This window comes from Hermetia illucens, chromosome 6 (genome assembly GCF_905115235.1).
Source record: "Hermetia illucens chromosome 6, iHerIll2.2.curated.20191125, whole genome shotgun sequence".
Classification (NCBI taxonomy): domain Eukaryota; kingdom Metazoa; phylum Arthropoda; class Insecta; order Diptera; family Stratiomyidae; genus Hermetia; species Hermetia illucens.
The window spans coordinates 44,353,626-44,373,898 of record NC_051854.1 but is presented as its reverse complement, the minus strand read 5'-3'; the positions used below and the strand labels follow the sequence as shown (position 1 = coordinate 44,373,898).

At 44.1% G+C, this 20,273-nt stretch overlaps 1 protein-coding gene across 1 annotated transcript in view; it reads left to right on the top strand.

Annotated features, from left to right (window-relative positions):
* Positions 1–20,273, top strand: part of LOC119660384 (ras-specific guanine nucleotide-releasing factor 2-like) — a 323,473-nt gene that overhangs the window by 230,081 nt on the left and 73,119 nt on the right. The window contains exon 23 of the mRNA XM_038068909.1: positions 14,537–14,686. Within this exon, the coding sequence (XP_037924837.1) occupies positions 14,537–14,686 (150 nt within the window). The remainder of the gene's footprint in view (positions 1–14,536; positions 14,687–20,273) is intronic.

Here is a 20,273-nt window from a genome sequence, read left to right as displayed (position 1 = left end):
TTCAGGGAGGGTCTGCCTCGTCTTCATTTGCGATAAAGAAGAAATAGGCTTTGTTCATCATCATATCTGGAAAGATGTCAATCGACATGATTCCCGTGGTGACGAACGCAGCATCATTTGAGACAGTCCTAAAGGTAAAAAACAATCTTAGGGCTATCCTCCAGTAGACTGTCCTTAGTTTATGAGCGTTAATTGAGATCTGTGGGAGCTTTTCCCAAGCTGGCGCTGCGTAGAGCAACATCGAGCTCACTGTTCAAGGATTGGCACGAAATTACATAGAAAGATTGGAACTGTGAATTCCCAAGCATGCGGTAAATTACATTGCTGCACGTTGAGCTTAAAGAGGGGGTTCCTATACGACTAAAACAGAGGTAAACTTTTTTTCTCACCGGCTATAGTCATGTGGGGTATCAAATGAAAGGGATCAATTAGTACCTTCTGAAGAAGGCATTAGTTTTGACAGATTGACGGTGGTACGAAATCACATAAAAAGATCCTGTGTGCTGCTAGAGTCCTTCCACGCAGGATGTAGACGCAGCTTCACAAGCTTCAAATGTGATTCGAAGATTTGCTGCTTTCCTGTCCCCATCCTGGGTGCTGGATTTTCCAATTAACCAGTTTCTCTTCCCTATGGAAGCATTGGCGAACTCAAGCTATCAGGGGGTTTTTTGCTATGTAGTCAAGCAAACACTTGGCGGATGCGGCAACTGCTGAGACACGTTGTACAGGGAAAACTTGTCTCCTTTGTCTAGGTTAGTGAAGTATGATGATGACTTAGAGAGTTGTCTTTCGAACTAGCATCCTAAGCATGACTGCCTTCATCCCAATCGAGCAGGCGGCGCGAGATCACGCACCGAAGACGAATCAATCAAAAACATCGAACCGCACTGGTTAAACACGAAGAAGAATAAGGATAGGAGAATACAACTTTAAGACCGTTGATAATTTCTGCTATCTAGGGTCGAAAATCACACCCGATAACAGCTACGATGAGGAAACCCGCGCACGGTTGTTGTCAACGTCTCACAATGATCTTGCCAGTCCTCATGTATTCCTCGGAGACTTGGGTTCTTAGCAAGAAGAATTGCGAACTCTTGGCAGCGTTCGAGAGAAGAATCCTGTGAAGAATTTTTGGCCCCCCACATGAGAATGGACGATTCCGTAGTCAACATAACGACGAAATCTATGCGCGATACCATGACCGTCAGGTTGCGGATAAAATCCGGCTCAATAGGTTACGGTGGGCAGGTCACTTAATCCGTATGGATGAGGATGATCCCACCCGGAAAGTCTATAAGGGCAATATCTATGGTAGAAAAAGAAGACGAGGCAGACCCAGCCTAAGATGGAGCGATAGCGTAGGTCTGGACGCCAGACAGCTTTTAGGGATATCGAATTGGTGGACCTCGACGCAAAACCGGTATGTCTGGAGTTCCTTATTAAGGCAGGCCTAGACCGGATACCGGATAGTCCATCTCAGGAAACCTTCTTGCGGAGGATCAAAACTTAGGGCTTAACTGCTGGAGTTGGCAGTGAAGACTGTTTGTTGGTCTTCTCCCACGGTTTCAGGTTAATGAATATGATTAAGTCCGAATGACCAAGGTGTTGCATTCCAGAGTCCAGTCATCAAGGCATTGAAGTGACTACGTAGATATTTCGTCAGCATCACCTACGGTAGCTCCGGAACGGTCCCACGTCTCAACTTTGAGATCCCCCCGGACAGAACCCATCTGCCCTATCGCGTTATCGCTCCTGGACTACCTATTCACACGTGTCTACGAGTAATTCCTTACATCCTGATTCAAACATCCACACAAAAGTTCATCAAAGTAAATTCATAAAAATAATCAAAAAAACAAGAAAATTTTCTAAGACTTCTCAATGCCAATCTGTGTTCAGCCCCCGAAATTATCTTGATAACGTGCCAGAGAATACAATATGACGGATGGATCCTTTTTGAAGAATTTATTGAAATGAGTTTGTGAGATGTTTCCGTGAAAATGTTGAAAACATTCCCTGTGTCGAAAGGAGTCTAAAAGTAGCACAGGATGAAAGAAAAAAGGCAAGAAATTCGAAGGAATTCGGCCATCGTGGGATTTACCTTTGAAATTTGACTTTGCTTTTGACTTTGTTTATATTGAAAATGTGTTTTTCTGTGTCTCTATTATGTCAGTAGAATAAAGGAGAGGATAATCTTCATTTTAGGAATATATAGACCACGAAAATCGCAAAGTGAAAACTCACGTTGTTAGAAAATAATTCGCTTTGATACCGTTGTTTCTTTTGTGTAAATGGTAGCCATGGAACGAATCCAAATAGAAAGGCCCAGAGGCTTGATTAAGGAATGCTGTATAGTTGACAAGGGTTAGAGAAAACACTTAGTCCATGTTCTCCAAGGATAAAGTGACCGACAGGGAAGGGTTATTATTCTCGACAAATAAATCGGTTTTCTAAGAAAATTCTTTAAAACAACTCCGAAATACGAGGTTCGCATAAGAATTGGAACGCGAGCCCTATTTAGCTCCTTTAAAATTTCAGTAACTGCGTAGAAACTGTCCTGCTCACTGGAACTGATGTGATAACGAAGTCTATTTTGTGGGAACATTGGCTTTACATTTACCTAAAAAGTACTTACAGTAATTCGAAGGGTCTTATCCTTGCCGAAGGTATGTCTCGATTTCTACAAGGACTTTCGAATCTTGAACCATGGTGGGCCCGAGGGTTTTCAAATTCAAGCCTAGCAGAGAAATTAAGAACTATCTGTTGTATCACTCTATAGATTAATCCTTTCGGTAGTTCAGAGCCTAGAAGTAGGAAACTAGCTCCTGTTTCATTGGCATGTCGATGCTTATAACTCCCTACTAGTGTCTGTGGTGTCTACTTCCTTGCACAGATATATATAGACGCTTTCAGGTGTGTAGTATCATCCTGAATCACAAAGAGGTAATAAGGATGCTACTTCGTCAAGTTACAGCAGTATGTTGGATTCTTACCCACTAAAACCACCCTCACTACTCCGCCCATATCCTCGCGGGACCACCGTGAAGTATTACTTCGCGAGGAGCGCTCTGGTTTACACCAGTGCAACTAAGTCACGGGCCTGTTGCGCTTTCCGAGCTCGTTCCAATTCCGTTAGCTTCTCCTGTATGGCAGTTACTGTTCCGGACATTTGGACTCTTGCCGGCAAGCGAAAATCCTTGTGAAGGAACCTAGGGCCACTAGAGCGGAATTTTTGTTGTCCCTTAAGAAGTGGGACATCAAAACCCTAGTAGGGCTTTTGACGGGACACTGCCCCTTAAACTACCATATGAAAAAGATTGGGGTAGTGGTTTCGGCTGTGTGCAGCCAATGTGAAGGGGAGGAGGAGATGCCCCTGCACTTTTTATGCAGCTGCCCGGCATCCTCAGATCTCAGACGAAGACACCTTGGCAAGGTTTTCTTCAATGAAGAATCTGCACACTCTCTGCCTCTGGAGCATGTTCTCAGATTCGCTAAAGCCTGCGAACACCGCAGGCGGGAAGCAATTGAATAGGCAACTTACGGGGATAGTACAATGGGCCTAACAATGGCTTGACTGCTCGGAGCTGCGGCTCCCCCCAATTAACTAAACTAACTAACTACTGTTCCGTTTATCGCATTTCAGTTTGCTCCAGACGTCAGCATCTCCTCCACGAAATTATGGTGTCCGATAACTGCGTTGAGTGCATCCTTTAACCTCCTTCTTTCATTCGCGAATCTCGGCCACTGGAACATAACATGCTCCGGGTCCTCGGGTGTAGTGGCCGGGACAGTCTGGAGACTCATCCAATCCGAAGCGATGCAAGTTCTTTCTGGATCCACCGTGTCCCGTGAGAAACTACGTTAGGTAGTAATTTAACTGTCCATGCTTGCGCTCGACCCATTTCTCAATACACGGGATCAGTGTATGGGTCCAGCGGCTCTTTTCGGAATTATCCCACCGTTGCCGCAATCTGTACAGTACAGTACCTTCCTAGTGGCTTTTAGGAAGTACGCGGTCACTTCGGCCGGATTCACCCTCCTTATCCAAGGAATCATCCTCGCGATAACACACACTGCCTCACTTGATACCGTTCTATATGCACTGCACACCCTCAGCCCGATTGGCAGGTATGCCTTACGCTTCTCTGGTTTGCTATGTTATTCAGTGCATACGCCCAGAAAGGAGCCGCGTACAGCAGGATGGATTTCATCACCCCTGCGATAAGCAGCCAGCGACTAGATTTCGGCCCTCCAATATTTGGCATCATCTTTGCTAAAGATGAATTAGCCTTTGTTACCTTCTCGCGCGCATAGTCCAGGTGCCCCTTGAAGCTCAACTTGTCATCGATCATTACACTCAGGTATCTAATAATCGATTTTGAAACAACCTCATGATTACCAACGCGGATTTTGACAGTGTTGTTTTTCCTGCGATTGGTAATAAGGACCGCCTCCATCTTATCTTCCACCAGGTCCAATTTCACCATTTGGAGCCATGCTTTGATAGCATGAATGGTTTCACTTGCATACAGTTCCACGTCCTGGTTGTCTTTTGCAACTACTACCACTGCCAGGTCTTTAGCAAAACCAATCAATGTTGCCTCCCTTGGCACCCATAGCAGGGGCCCCAGTACGGAGCCCTAGGTAACACCAGCTGTCACAGTATATTCCTTCGGTCTGTCGTCCGTCTCGTACCAAAGAAGTCTCTCCGAAAGGTAACTCTCGATTATCCGCGCTAAGTAACCAGGGACACCCAGTTTAGCCAGGGCGCCCTTAATCGAACCCCATTTCGCTGAGTTAAAGGCATTCCTGACATCCAGCGTTACTATCGCGCAGCACTTACCAGCGATCGATGTCTCCCGGGCCAGGTCCACGACCGTTGCAATGGCATCAATCGTGGACCGCGCTCTTCGAAACCCATACTGCCGCTTCGATAGACCACCCGCTAGCTCGACGAACGGAAGCAGTCTGTTGTATATCACCCTCTCCAACATATTCCTCATAGTGTCTAAAAGACAGATAGGGCGATATGAAGCCAGGTGGTTTTTGGCAGCAGAATCAACCTCTGCCTCTTCCACTGAGCGGGAAACACTCCTTCAACCATGCACGATTCAAATGTACTTATGAACCATGCGGGCCTGATTTTAGTAGCCAACTTCATGGCTTTGTTCGGAATCCCGTCCAATCCCGGAGACTTATTGTCTCCAATTCGCCAACAGATCTCCCGTAGTTCCTCGTCGGTCACCCCGAGAATTTTGAAGACGTCCTGTTGAACCATCGGATGAGGTCCGCTTTCTTCTTTTTGTGGGAAAAGAATTGCGATTTTTTGAACAATAGTCGCGGGCACGTCACTTGGGGTGATTTGTGTCCATCGTGTTCATTACAACCTTGTAAGCAACTCCTCACGGGTTCGTATTTGCTTGAAGGCACAACTGCTTGCAGCAGTTCGTCTTACTTTCCCGTATAGCCTTCTTAAGGCTACTTCGAAGATCGAGATATTCTTTCCCTGACTGCTGATGTTCTGGCTTCCCTCTGGTCCTTTGGTAAAGTCTCCTCACTTGAAACTGGAACTTACGCCGCATTGTAGATTCGCAGGGCTCAGTTATCCGTTGACATAATCGGGTCACTTTTTCTAGCGCCGTTCCATTCGGGTCGTAATCTCATTCTAAAACCGCCAGGAATGTCTCTTCCTCGAAAGCTCCAGTGAACCACCCAGTTATTCTGATTTTTCCGCCTCCCTCGTTGTTGATGTGGGGAAAGATGGCGTGATGGTCACTGTGGGTATAGTGCTCACTCACCCGCCAGGCCATCCCTCTTACCAACGAGGTACTGAGGTAGGTTAGATCGACTATTGAGCCTAGTCCTTTGCTTCGGAAGGTGGGCACGCATTCAACGTTGGCGAGTAAGATGTCCAGCTCCGCGAAGATTTCAAGCAAGATTTGGCCCCGGATTTTCGTCCCCCAACCTCGCCAGTCTAAGCCCACGCGCTGAAATCTTTCCCTCACTTCAAGGGGATCTATTTTGAAATAGGGCTTTTCAATTGACAGAGACAGCGATTTTCCCAGAAAAGTTAATTTTACAGTGGCCGTGGGTATTTTGATCTGTTTGTTTTCACTGTCAGCACTTCTGAACCTCTGGGATTTGATCACTTGTACGTTGGACTCTGAATGATTCTCTCTTCCATCCAATTAAGTGATACACCCCTAATGATTCTATAGCGGCACGCCGCACTAACTAGTATGAAGGCCTTGTGGCCAGGTCCATTGGTTCGTGGATCCGTTGTGAAAAGGTTAGTTGCACGCGCCATTTTGAAAAATACCGCGACTCTCACGAAACTCTCACATATATTTACAATATCTTTGCTGTAGTTGAGGGTTTCTGCGTGCATGTACAGATCTAACGGATCCATGCGCTCCCTTTTGTCCTGATTTGTATAGATTCGGACATTTAAAACCGAATACTGTCTGTATTTGGTATTTTTATCGGGTTTTCAAGCATCATTTCCGGGGTCTTTGTCTCCGCTGCTGTACCAAACACTCCTGGGTTGTCTCCAACTATCAAAAACTTATCAGCGGGGGGGGGGGGGTACTATTACATCCCCTTCCATATTGCTTTCACACATGCAGCTTTGACCTGCGCTAAGCATACAGGAAGACAAACAAAAAATTGGAGGCACACCTCCTACCAAGGAAGAAATTACCTCCCCCCCCCCGCGCTTAGAAAGCACCCAAAAAGATCACCCAAATTCGTCAACGATAGTTTAATTAAAAACAAAAGAACCAAAAATATTGCAAAAAAAAGCTATAGAAACTTACAGGTATTTCGCAATCGTAGGCAAATTTAACCAGCAAAAATTCTGTTCAAGGAACCATATGGAAGACCCTTACTACGTACTACTTAGGGGTTTCAGCGACTGAACCCGGAACGGCGTTCCCCATCATTCGCCGCAGCAAATGCGACGTTGCTTTGGGGCGCAAACAGGCTTCAGCCTGGATAAGGAGAGAGCCTGTTCGTGTCCCCCTATCTCGAGCTAGAAGAAATGTTCTCCCCGCTTGAGAACACGGTACGGGCCTTCATATGGAGGCTGCAGCGGCCATATTTTTTTCGGTATTTTTCGGTGACTAGTCGATTTATCGTCCTCAGGTCTGGATGCGTTAAGTCGTGAACTGCGTGGAATGCTTCCTTGCGAAAGGTAGCCGGGGTCGCTTTTCCGAGTACTCGCAGCAAAGAGAGAGGTTCGACCGGAAGATGCCAACTCTCGAAATTTTTATTTGGGCTTCCATCAGTCAGTTGTTGTCCGAATTTGACAAGCACGCGACCACATAATCTCTCGTGGGTCTTTTATTTTGGGGCCACACAAGTATGCGTTCAAAAAGGACTGGTGTTGGGCGACTTTGGGCAGGAAACCACAATATAAATTTAGCATGCCCAAGAACCTTCGCAACTCCTTCACAGTTTTCGGACGTGGGAAGCTTGTAATCATTTGCACCTTGTCTGGGTCGGGCTGTAATCCGTCAGCGGAAATGAAGTGGTCGAGAAATCTCACCTGTATCTGGAAAACTTGCATTTATCAACATTTAGGACTAGACGGCCTCAAGGAGACGTTGAAAAATGCACTGGAGATGGGCTAAATGCTCAGACTCTGAGGAAGAAGCGACCAAAACATCATCCAAATACACGAAACAGAAGTCGAGGTTTTGCAGGACCGAGTGAATGAACCTTTGAAAGGTTTGCGGCGCATTGCACAGCCCGAAAGTCATCCGTGTGAACTCGAAGAGTCCAAAGGGTGTGCATATTTCCGTCTTTGGAATGTCTTCTGGGGCTACAGGGGTTTGGTGAATGGGATATCGGTCAGGAACAGTCTGTGCTTTTAGCCTTCTATAATCCCCACAGGGGCGTCATTCGCCGTTTGGCTTAGGGACCGTATGCAGTGGGGAAGACCAACAGCTGTCTGAAGGTCTGCAGATACCCTGTTGCATAAGTTGTTCGAATTATTTCCGTGCAATCGCCAGCTTCTGAGGTGGAAAGGGACGCACCTTTGAGAAGAGGAACCAGTGGTGTTAATGTGGTGTTGCACATTGTGCTTCACTGGCTTAGAAAGACTACATTCGGTAGTACTCTGGCTGAACTTTTGGAGGAGTGCCCGAACAACGAGAGTCAGTAATGTCCTCCAAAAGTACGGAAAGATTGTTGTTGGGGTGGGATAAGATTTTGCCTGATGAATTAAGGTTGGTTGTGAAGTCTATAATGGACCTGTTCTGCAAGTCCACAAGCGACCCATAGTGACACAAGAAGTCTGCGCCTAAAATGGGGAAGCTGACGTCCGCCAGGATGAATGACTCACGTCCACTTGCCTGTAAGCGTATGTGTTAATGCGCGAGGAATTTGCCGCCGGAAGTTTCAAAGGTTGTGGGGATAGCCGGTGGTGCCGGGGTACGGGAAGAAACAAAACTTCCGCACCAGTATTAACAAGATAATTGCGCCTGCTGAGAGAGTCATAAATTGTTAGGCGACGGGGCGTTGTGTTCCGGGTGACCGTCGCCAGGACCCCCCGCGGACCTAGTTTTTCGAGGTAAGCGCGAATTTACATGGGAGCGTACATCTGGTAGCTTTTTCGCCGAATCTACGATGGTACCAACACATGCTTGGGTACGTAGGCTCTCCTGATGACCTGCTACCCGATCGCCTTTTTCGGGCGGTAGACCGGGAGCGAACTCGCGGCCTACTGTGCGAACGCTGAGCGTCTAACTTCGCCCTCATTTTCCCCATGCAGGCTATAAGAGCGGCGATTTAGCGCTTCAGCTCGCCTATTTCTTCTGAAGGCTGCTGAACGGCTGCTATCGTGGGATACGCGTGTACCTCATGCACCTTATTAGCCGTAGCGGCCAGCGCCTCCAAAGATCCCGAGACGCACGTGAGGACCGCCTGGGTGCTCTCGTCGTTGAAGTCAGAGCGACCCACCCGGTTGCCTCATTTCGCGAAGCAATTGGCTGGCAGTTCGATCGCCCAACGTCAAACCTGCCAGCTCCGTTTTGAGTACATTGTAAGAGACCGTTTTGACAATGTCTGCCACAGGGAAGATGGTCTCCTCATCCAGGCCTACCATGGCGTGGTTAAACTTGGTCACGTTCGCTGTGATTCCGGACATCTGGAATTGTACCTCCAGATGGACGAACCACAGCTCCGGGTTCCTTCGCCAAAAAGGATGGACGCGTACAGCGAGGGCGGTCCCTTGAGGGTCCGATGGGCCTGCCGCGTCTTTGTTGTCCAGAGACATGACAATAGCAAAGTTAACCGATGCAAGATGTGTCGGGGACGCGGCTGTACCGAATTTTAGCAGAGCCTAATTTGACGACGGCAGACCGCACCCCCAAATACCAGTACGAAAGAGAAAAGGCGCGGACGCTTGAAGGGCAGACCAAAATAAAACTCGACCACGAGAACGGCAACGGCGAATTTAAAAAATATCGCCGCCGTCTCTTGCGGCGGTATTACTATTATTATTAATTCTATAATTATTATTAAATATGGTTAATGCTAGCCGGGAATGTTCGTTTGATCCTGGCACCCTGGCACTCGTCGACGGAGCTGTCGGGCTAGTGCTATCTGCTGGGGTTCGAACTGCTACTGTGTTCCTGGCGGCAAGCCGTGTCGTCGGCTTTTCTTTGGAGACTGCCCTGAGCTGAGGACTTATATCAGGTTTCCACTGTGTGGCTGCGGGTCGGGAACGACGGAGCACTCGCACTCAGTTTGCGGATTTGCAGAAAAATTGAGAGCTCACCTCAAAACAGAAAATACGCGCACACCAAAATTCTTCGTCTTCACTCGGTTGCAGAAAGCTCGGTTGCATGGGGCTTCTGAGCGTGCGATTGATCCTCGACGGCGGCTCAACGGACTGATCAATGATTTCAGCTCTTCCAGTCGGTGTCCTCGGCAGAATTTAACTACATGGCGGTCACGTCCACAACGGCAGCGTTCCGCGAAATGAATTCCTTGCGATCGCTCATTCGAAGCCGCGTTCGCGGTGTTGCGTCTAGCTCCTTCTGGCGCAGGGTTTAGCCACTTTTCGCCGTCTTCGCAACGAGCAGCACACAAAAAACAGCCCCAACTGGCCCTGTGTCCTAACTGCGCTGCCTCGCTCTATCTGGGTACAATCGTTGCGATTGCAAATTTCCACACAAACCTGCCTTATTAAAATCGGTTTACTGTCTGTCTGTCCGTCACACGCGTTTTCCTCGGAGACGGTTATAACGATTGACACCAAATTTGGTAGAAAGATGGAAACTGTGAACGTTCACATATACAGTGAGTTACATCCTTTTACGTTGAATCTAAGGGGGGTCCCCATACATGCAAAGGGGGAGGGGGGGGGGGTAAAATTATTTTTCATCAAATGTAGTCATGTGGGGTATCAAATTAAAGGTCGCGGTTTGAACTTTTGGAAACCGGTCTTAGCTTTGACATTTGTTGGAAAGGTGGGGAGGGGGGGCGAGTGATCATTTCTTCAAGGGCGCCATTCTCAGAGACTATCATATAATGTAGAGCATGATCTTACCAAGTTTGGTGGAAATCACATTGTTACTAACAAAGTTATAATACGTCAAAGTTACTGCTTCTTTGAAAATGTAAGACTATGAATGTCAATATCACCCGAAAGTGGATACTCTCACATAATATTATGGTTGGGGAAAAAGTAATGTCATATTTGCGATCGAATTTTAACGCTTTATTTGACATACTTAGAATTATCCGATTTAAGTCAAATGTACGCCCTTTTCTTCACAAACTTGTTGCCATTTAGAAGGCAACTCCATTATCCCCCTCTTATAAAACTCCCCCTCCTTATTTGCAAAAAACTCAGACAGCCGGTTTTCGCAAGCCTCTTATCAGGCCAACTTGGTAGCACCAGGAGCGTTTTGCATGAACCGGAAGAGATGGTAATCACTTGGTACCATGTCCGGACTATACGATGGGTGTGATAGGACATTTCATCCGAGCTCCCGTAGCTTCTGGTGGGTCATCAAAGATGTGTGAGGCCGAGCGTTATCCTGGTGGAACAGAACACCATTCCTATTGACCAATCCTGGCCGCTTCTGGTCAATCGCCTGCTTCACACGGTCGAGTTGTTCACAGTAGAGAACCGAATTGAGGGTCTGGCCATAGTTGAGCAGCTCATATTGGATGACTCTCTTCCAATCCCACCAAACGCACAGTAAAACTTTCCTGGCCGTGAATCCGAGCTTGGCGATGGTTTGCGCCGGCTCGCCGGGCTTCGACCACGATCTTTTCCGCTTGAGATTTTCGTACGTGATCCACTTTTCATCACCAGTCACCATCCGCTTCAAAAATGGGTCGAATTCGTTCCGTTTCAGCAATGCATCGCAGGCGTTAATTCGGTCCAAGAGATTTTTTTCCGTCAACTCGTGTGGCACCCAAACATCCAGCTTTTTTTGAAATCCAATCTTGTGCAAATGGTTCCAAACGGTTTTATGGTCTATACCCAGGTCCTGGCCAATCGAGCGAATGCTCACATGCCGGTCTACTTAGATGATTTCGACGATTTCATCGGTTTCTACGACGATTGGCCTACCAGTATGGAGTGTATCTTCGACATCCACTACACCAGAACGAACTCGCTTGAAGCAACGCTGTGCTGTGCGAATCGTTACAGTATCGGACCCATAAACTTCACAAATTTTTTGGCCGCCCTCGTAGCATTTTTACCACTCAGGTAGTAAAACTGTAAAATATGACGAATTTTTTCCTTGGTGGACTCCATCTTTGACGCGCTATAACTTGAGACTGAAACGTACGATCATAAAACTGTCAAAGGGACACCTGTATCCCAGATGTCCCCCCCCCCCATGCGATAAGTACAACACAAAATATGTTTAAGTGTCGCCATCTATTGACAAAATGCGACATTATTTTTCCCCCAACCCAATATATGGATATATTACGTGCTACGTACTAAGAAATTCACCTGAAGCGTCCAGCTTCCGGTTTCCCGACTTGTTCCTCATTCCAATCAATCGGGCGAGTTCTTCGGGGTCACCGATTTAGCTGCTTCTTCTCACTCTGCAAATTTGATCAACTTGAATGAAAACGTCCATCAAAAATGCGATAGGTTGAACGATTTGTATTTATGATTATTATTTTAAATTTAGACTTGAAATGAACATTTTCTGTTAAATTAAAACGACCTGCCCGGCCGATGGTTCGCGACTTTATAATCATACTCAATTATTTTTTGACAATCTAAATTGGTTGGCCAAGCCTACTACGCCATGGAGATCACGGGTGTTAGCATCTGTTATTACTAAATCTGCTACGCCACAGGCGTATCAACGAGCGTCTCAAATCTAAAATGTCGTGATGTCGCCCGTCCTGTCGTTCTGAGTGTTGGCAGACTGTAAAATACAATGAACGGCGTCTGGCGGTAATGGAGCTGAAGATGTTGTGTTGGACTAGTGGCGTGACATGTTTTGATAACATCCGAAATGAGGATATCCGCGATCGATAGGGGGTTTCACCGATCGTGGAAAAACTGCGAGAGAGGCGTTTTCGACGGTATGATCATCTACTTCACGCCAACGAGAATTCACTTGCGAAGATTGGTCTGAACATCGAAGTCGATGATAAGTGACCAAAAGGTAGGCCAAAACAACGGTGGCTTGATACGTTGGATAGGGATTTAAAAGCCTCGAGATTGCATCCAGATCAGGCATTTGATAGAACCAACTGGTGAATGGGACAAAGGCTGAAGAACAAGAAAGAACCCTGCTATGGTCTGATCGTGAGCATTATTATTATTATTTATTATCCAACACTCACTCGCGTCCCCTTTAACCTGGCCTTGTTTAACTTTGAGATCGTTGATAATTTCTCCTATCTAGGGTCAAAAATCACAACCGATATCAGCTACGATGATGAAATACGCGCACGGTTGTTGGCAGCCAACAGAGCCTATTTCAGCTGACAAAAACTGTTCCGCTCGAAACGTCTCACCAAACGGTCAAAGCTCTTACTGTACAAGACTGTGATTTTGGCAGTCCTTATGTATTCCTCGGAAACCTGGGTTCTTAGCATCAAAAAACGCGAACTCTTCGCCGCGTTCGAGAGAAGAATCCTCGGAAGAATTTTTGGACCCCTACATGAGGATGGACGATTCCGTAGCCTACATAACGACGAAATGTATGAGTGATACCATGGTCGTCAGGTTGCGGATAAAATTCGGCTCAATAGGTAACGGTGGGTGGGTCACTTAATCCGTATGGATGAGGATGATCTCAACCGGAAAGTGTATAAGGGCAATATCTATGGTAGAAAAACGAGGCAAACCCTGCCTAAGATGGAGCAATGGCGTAGGTCAGGACGCCAGATAACTTTTTAGGGTTTAGTTTAGGGTTTTGGTGGACCTCGGCCCTAAACCGGGATGTCTGGAGTTCCTCACTAAGGCAGGCCTAGACCGGACACCGGTTGTTGCGCCGTTGATGATGATGATCCAACACTCAGCCGCATATACCATTGTCAACCACCTTGACTTTCCACCGCTCCCTCGAGGAATAATTCTGAATTATTGTCAGCTGCCGTTGTATGTTCACTGCTGAAGTAAATCAGCACTTGCTTCGGCTTAACGTTGGCCTGATGTCAATGCTTGTATACTATACAATGTCAGATTCATTTCACAATTGTCCAGTTTTTTTTAGCAAAATCGTGTTTCGAAAAAACTTACGAAATTGGATCCAGTCCGATTTTCATTATGCATTTTCAGTTGCATTCAGGCTTTTCGTAGAACAAAACGTGAGAATTATTTATAGCCGGGAACTAGGCTGTATCTGAATAGATAATATCTAACAATTTTCATCCGAATTCAACTAGCAAGCAACCATACTCCTACCACTGTAGTTAGCGGACCTGCATTAGAAATCCTCCCCCCGAATGCTGTTGTCATAGAGATGCATGTGTAGAATACTCGTTAAACCCGGGGATGAATCCATTTAGAAGAATCCTCCAGGTGATTAGTTTTAGTTCTCCTAACATGGCACACTGCCTATCATAATATCCGCACGTAGCCCCTTTTTGTAGGATCTGTAATAATGAAATATCGATGAACATATCATTCGTTGTAAATACTTACATATAAGCTACGTAGACGTAGTATGAGTAGTTCGATACGTTGCACTATTGGAGGGTGTGTTGTTAGTGCCATGGTACAAATTTTTCGATTGCACTGATTTCCAGTTATTATCATCATTTAAAATTATATCAAATCCCATTTAAATTGAAGCTTAAAATTGAAGGATACCAAACACTTTAAAGCCACTAAAATATTCTGTAATAATTTGATGCAAATAGAGGTTTGCTAAGATAAGATTTTCCTTGAATTTTGGGTCATTTTCTGTTGTTTTCTACTCAAAACTCAATATTAAGGACCTTAGAAAATCTTAGCAAGCCTTTGTAGTCAGTAATTTGAAGTAGTTTTATTTGCATTGAATTTTCAGTGAAATTAACATTTTTTTCTAACTTTTAATAGGAGCAGTACAACAACTGCGGCGGCAGCCTTTGCAATCGCTACTTCAGCTTCCAGCAATCCTCGAGATGAGCCCCCCGAGGTGGAAGCTAGGAACCGAAAAGACTCCGTCGTTAGTTCACCTGCAACCATGCGAGTGCTAAATGTTTTAAGGTAAGTTGATTAGGAAGTCATTGAGGTCGTTTGCAGTTGAGGTGTAGCCGAGCCATGTTACTTTACAAGAAGCTCGTTATCATCTAAATCCACATTCGCTTACAGCTCACGGACCCATTAATCACTACTCAGTATATTGATTTCGCAAGTCTAATTCAGAATTTTCTAAAGCAAATTCAGACTTTTCAAGCTATGTTTAGACCTTTCCGAATAAACCTTAAACTTTTCAAAGCCAATTTTAGAAGTTTCCATTTCAAATTCACACTTTTCCATTTCAAAATCAGAATTTTTCCAATATTTTACTGGTTTTATAGCATCTTTTTACCATTGGATAAGAATGGTGTTAGGATTCTTTGAAAAAAACTCTGATATCTCCTTAAATTTAGTAGTGGCCGCGGCTTCGGGACGGGAGCGCGATTTTATTCGCCTCTTGCGGGATTAATTTGATCAAATAATGCATTCCATAGTGTCCAATTACCTTAAATTTCGCCGCATATAGCACATTACTCAATGCGTTCGGAGTAATCGATCGTGACAGAGGAGAATGATCTGTCGCATCCGTCAACACTAGGGCCACTAGGGTTCAAGGCCAACTTTAGCGGGACCGGCTGATCAAGAGACGACTGATGGGCAGGGGAGAACAAAGAAACAAAAGAGAAAGTAAGTTTTTGGCAACGGAGTCACATCGAACGGGAGGAGTGCTTTTGTTTTCCGCGATTTTCATTTTCGATCTAGGATAATTTATCTAAAAACATTGTAGCTCGTAGGATTTTCCGTAGTTCATTGTTTCGTGCAGTTCCCTCGGAATTTTGTGGATTTGATAGCTTGAAAACTTGCAAAGATAGCTACCAAGCCTGCTGAAAATACAACATTTTTCCTTTGTCGACTGGAAAATCTGTATCGTAAAAAGACCACTTACAGTGTTGAGAGTCTTTCCTGCGTTAATTTCGGTTGAAATTGTGTGGCATCGGGTGCAGGCACTTGGGAAATTACTCATAGTTTGGGAAGAGTTTTGCATTCGGCGTAAAGGAGGCGCTATCCTAGTTTTCGACTCCAAGTGATTTTTGTGAATTGTTGTACAATTTCGAAGAAATACTGTTCACGAAGGAGTATTGGGTTGACTGTATCATTCGCTGGTTATAGTTATTCTATTTAATATTTAAGGGGGTAATCCCGTGTGAAGGCCGTTTTTTTTTGCCTTTTTTTGAAAAATTATTTTGAAGAACTGGATAAAGATAGAAACGTGATTTTTTCATCATATATTTATTGATGTATCTAGTATACTTATACGTATACGTTTCAGCTTGATTTCATAGCTAATTTTCGGAATAGGCGTTAATTTATGCACCCATCTCCAAAAAAAAGGTGTTTTTCTGCTGCCACGCTGGAGGGCGCTGTGTTCATCTGAGGGAAAAAAACTAAACGGCATTTTAATGTGGACAATATTCCACGGTCCGCAAACTAGGATAATTAGAAAATATTAAGAGGTAAATTTTTGGTGGGCCTTTAAACTTAATTTTTTGGATTTTGGTGTTTTTTTACGGTTTTTTTTTATGAATAAAAAAAAAACTACTCGTCCGATTGCAATTACCCTAGTTTGCGGACCGTAGAAATATGTACTAAAGAAGTCGTGAAAATTTCAAAGAATTTGGTTGAACAGATTTTGAGCTATGATGGCAACCGATTTTCAAGATGCAGTTTCGAGAAAAACGCACTTGAAAATTTAAATGTGATTATCGACAGTAAAATTTTAGCCCACCATTAATCTACCTGGTCCATAGAGAGCACCCTCCGTTTCTTCAAAAAAGTCTTGTAAGGCCGATGGTTGCTCTCTGGTGTCAATTGTGGCTCTTTTAGCGAGGTCAGTCGATCGTCGTTCGGACCGCCAAATTCGCGATTCATTACGGCGGTCGGCATAAACCTGACATATGTGACCAACTTGACATCCCATTGTCACTAGGATTTTGAGAATGCCATTGAATCCTTAATTGAAAATAATTACAGCCAGAAAAGTGGCTATTTCTACGACCTTGGCCCCAGAGTGAAGGTGTTTAGGAGCGAAAGTTCCGATCAATGCATTTAACGACTCATTGTTATTCTGGGTCTCTGCTCCTAAACATCTGTTCAAGAGATCATCTCGTGACAAATCTTCATAGATTGGTTTGATGACTGTTTGAACTTCTTCAGTCAAAGGTGCCTTCTTGTGGTGAAAACTATCCAGTTCTCCTTTAGCTTCCGCTTTGTCCCATTTGCACCAACTGTCCTCGCCTGCTGGACAGTTTTGATGCTGAGGATTTTCGTCTGTAGAACATTTATGGAACAAAGTTTCCCAAATTTCTTGCTTCATTCCTTCTATGGAATTTGCGTGTCGACGAATAGCTAACCCAGAAAATGTAGTGAGGTAGTTAATAACCTTATCAGTAAGTTTTCCAGCCCCTTTTCCACCAATGCCTTTGTGATTCTTCTTTTCATTTCTAAGCCTCGTTCCCATTCTTTTCTCAACATGTTCTACGCATTCCTTTTTTACTACTACGTATATTTTATTATTTCCAGAAATTCCAGAAACTCCAGCAAAATCCAATATACGATATACAAAACTTGTCGCAATTGGAACATCCATGTTCATGCTTGCTAAAAGTTTCTTTGCTGATGTTGTTGCGACGTCCTCTTTCTTCTCTGATAACTATCGATTCCCATGAAATACTCGTTTTTTAGTGCGAGCATGACGTTGAACGTTAAAGCGATCTCCCTTCGTACGATCCATTTAAAAAAAATCACTGAACACACAAACAGCACAATACTTACAACAAAATATAACTGAGTATAACTTGAACGCCTTTCAGTGCTCACTCTAGACTGGATTATCCTTTTTATTCCAAACAGCAAATAAGTTTAGACAATTGATTGGTTTTCCATCTTTTTATATTTATACCTGTGTTCGAATTTATAAGGCTCAGGTAAAAAACTAACAGGTAAACAAGTCGGGAAACCGGAAGCTTGACGCTTCAGGTATAAAAGGTTTTGTGTCAATTAAAATAAAATTCAATTTGAGTCCGTTTGGGAAGGATCGTACGACCGTTTTATTTTAATTCCAAATTTTGACTGAAGACTACTTACAATATTTCTTACAAAGTAACCTATCTTGTAAACATTATCCTATCTTTATCTTTATCATGTGTCGCGCACATGTCCATATTGCATTTTACAATGCGCAGGTCAAAGTGTCTTCATTAACGACCACACACTTGTCTCCCTATGTGAGGAGCATAACGTAGTTCTCCATTGGCTTATAGCATTGACCCAAGATATTGAAATCGCTCAGTTCTGGGCAGGTTACTGCCATTGCCAGAACTCAGCGATTTAAATATCTCGAGTCAATGCTATCAGCCAATGGAGAACTGCATTATGAAATTGTTTCACGCATTAATGCAACCTGGATGAAGTGGCATTCCCCAACTGGTGTTCTTTGTGATCGACGTATCAGCGCACGTTCCAAATCAAAAATTTACTGCAATGGCGTCCGTCTGCCGCTCTCTATAGTTCTGAGTGTTGGCCGACTATAAAGGACAATGAGCGGCGTCTTGCGGTAATGGAGACGAAGATGTTGCATTGCACTGGTGACGTGACACGTTTTGATTACGTCTGAAATGAGAATATTGGCAATCGATATGGGTTTGCACCGATCGTGGAAAAACTGCAAGAGAGGCTTTTTCGATGGTGTGGTCACGTAATTCACGCTAACGGGAATTCAACAACCAGTATTGGTCAGAACATCGAAAGCTATGGTAAGTAACCAAAAAACCCGCCAAAACAATCGTGGCTTGATACGCTGGATGGGGATTTAAAGGTCTCACGATTACATCCTGATCAGGCATTTAATAAAATAAAATGATGAAACCGATCACCACGAGCCGACCCCGCTTGTGAACTCCTGGCTGAAGAAAAAGAAAAAGATGTGAGGAGCGACGAGTGCACGACAGCTCCGTGTAATATAGCTAAAAATTCCATTGCCCTCTATTTTCTAGAAAGCGATTTAAATAAATCATTTGATGGAAAGCCCTGTGTTGATAATGGTCAACCTCATACGCTCCACACTCTGAGTTTAATATTATTAGCAAATGCCAAGAATTTAACCAACATCAAATATAAACAAGTCGGGAAACCGGAAGCTAAACGCTTCAGGTACGAAAGGTTTTCTGTATTTTTTAGTACGTAGCACGTAATATATCCATATATTATGTGAGAGTATCCACTTTACATTACAAAAAAATGTAGTAATATACTATTATTAACTTTATTTAAACAGATATCGGCATGGAAGGTATTTCGGAGCCCAGGCACCATATAGTGGCAGCCTCCTGATTTTTTTTCAGATTTTTCGGTTTGGTAGTTTCTGAGAATGGCCCCCTTAAAGAAGTGATCACTTTCAACCCCCCGCGCTCCCCACCCTTCCAACGAATGTCAAAACTAAGATCGGTTTTGAAAAGTACTAATCGAGACCTTTAATTTGATACCCCACATGACTATATTCGATGAAAAAAAATTTTACACGCCCCTTTTGCATGTATGGGGACCCCCCCCCTTAAATTCGACGTAAAAGGTTGTAATTCACTGTATGCGTGAGCGTTTACAGTTCCCACCTTTCTACCAAATTTGGTGTCAATCGCTATAACCGTCTCCGAGAAAAATGCGTGTGACGGACAGACAGACAGACAGACAGACGGACAGACAGACAGACAGCCAGACAGACAGACAGTAAACCGATTTTAATAAGCTTTTGTGTTTACACAAAACCTTAAAAAGGGCTGGGGAGAATTAGATTCTTCTTGAATGGAATTTCAATTATTCTCGTTAATTATGACGTCAGCATCTTATTGGTATGACTTAGGATGCTGTTAATTAGCACGAAATTGATAAGTTTGAACATCTATAACTTTGACGCTAATAGTTGGATTTTCATGGAACTTGGCATGTGTATGCGCGAGACTGTCCTCTATGTCGGTGCAAAATTTGGTACACCTAGGATGAACTTAAGGGGAGCTTTTTAGTCAATTTCTAAAAATTGATAATATACTATTGTAAATTTATTTGAGCAGATTCCGGAATGGGACATCTCTCGAAGATTAGATTTCACATAAGTGTTTTACACAAAACCTTAAAAAGGGCTGGAGATAAATAGATTCTTCATAAATGCGACTTTAATATTCCACGCGAATGTCAATTATTCCGGGTATTTATGACGTCAGCATCTGATTTGCATGGCTTTGGAAGCGGTAAATTCGCGCGAAATTGCTAAGTTTGAACTGCTATAATTTTGGCGTTAATTGCCAGATTTCCACGAAATTTAGCGCGTATATACGAAATATTATCCTCTATGCTGGTACAAAATTCAGAAGTCCTAGGATGAATTTAAGGGGGGTTTTTCAGTAAATTTCTACAAAGTAGTAATATACTATTAGTAAGTTTATTTGAGCAGATACCGGAATGGTACATATTTTGAGGCCTAGATTTCATCTAGGCGCACCAGCCTGATTTTTTCCGGATTTTTAGGTTGGGTAGTTTCCGAAAATGAGTCCTGTCTCACTTC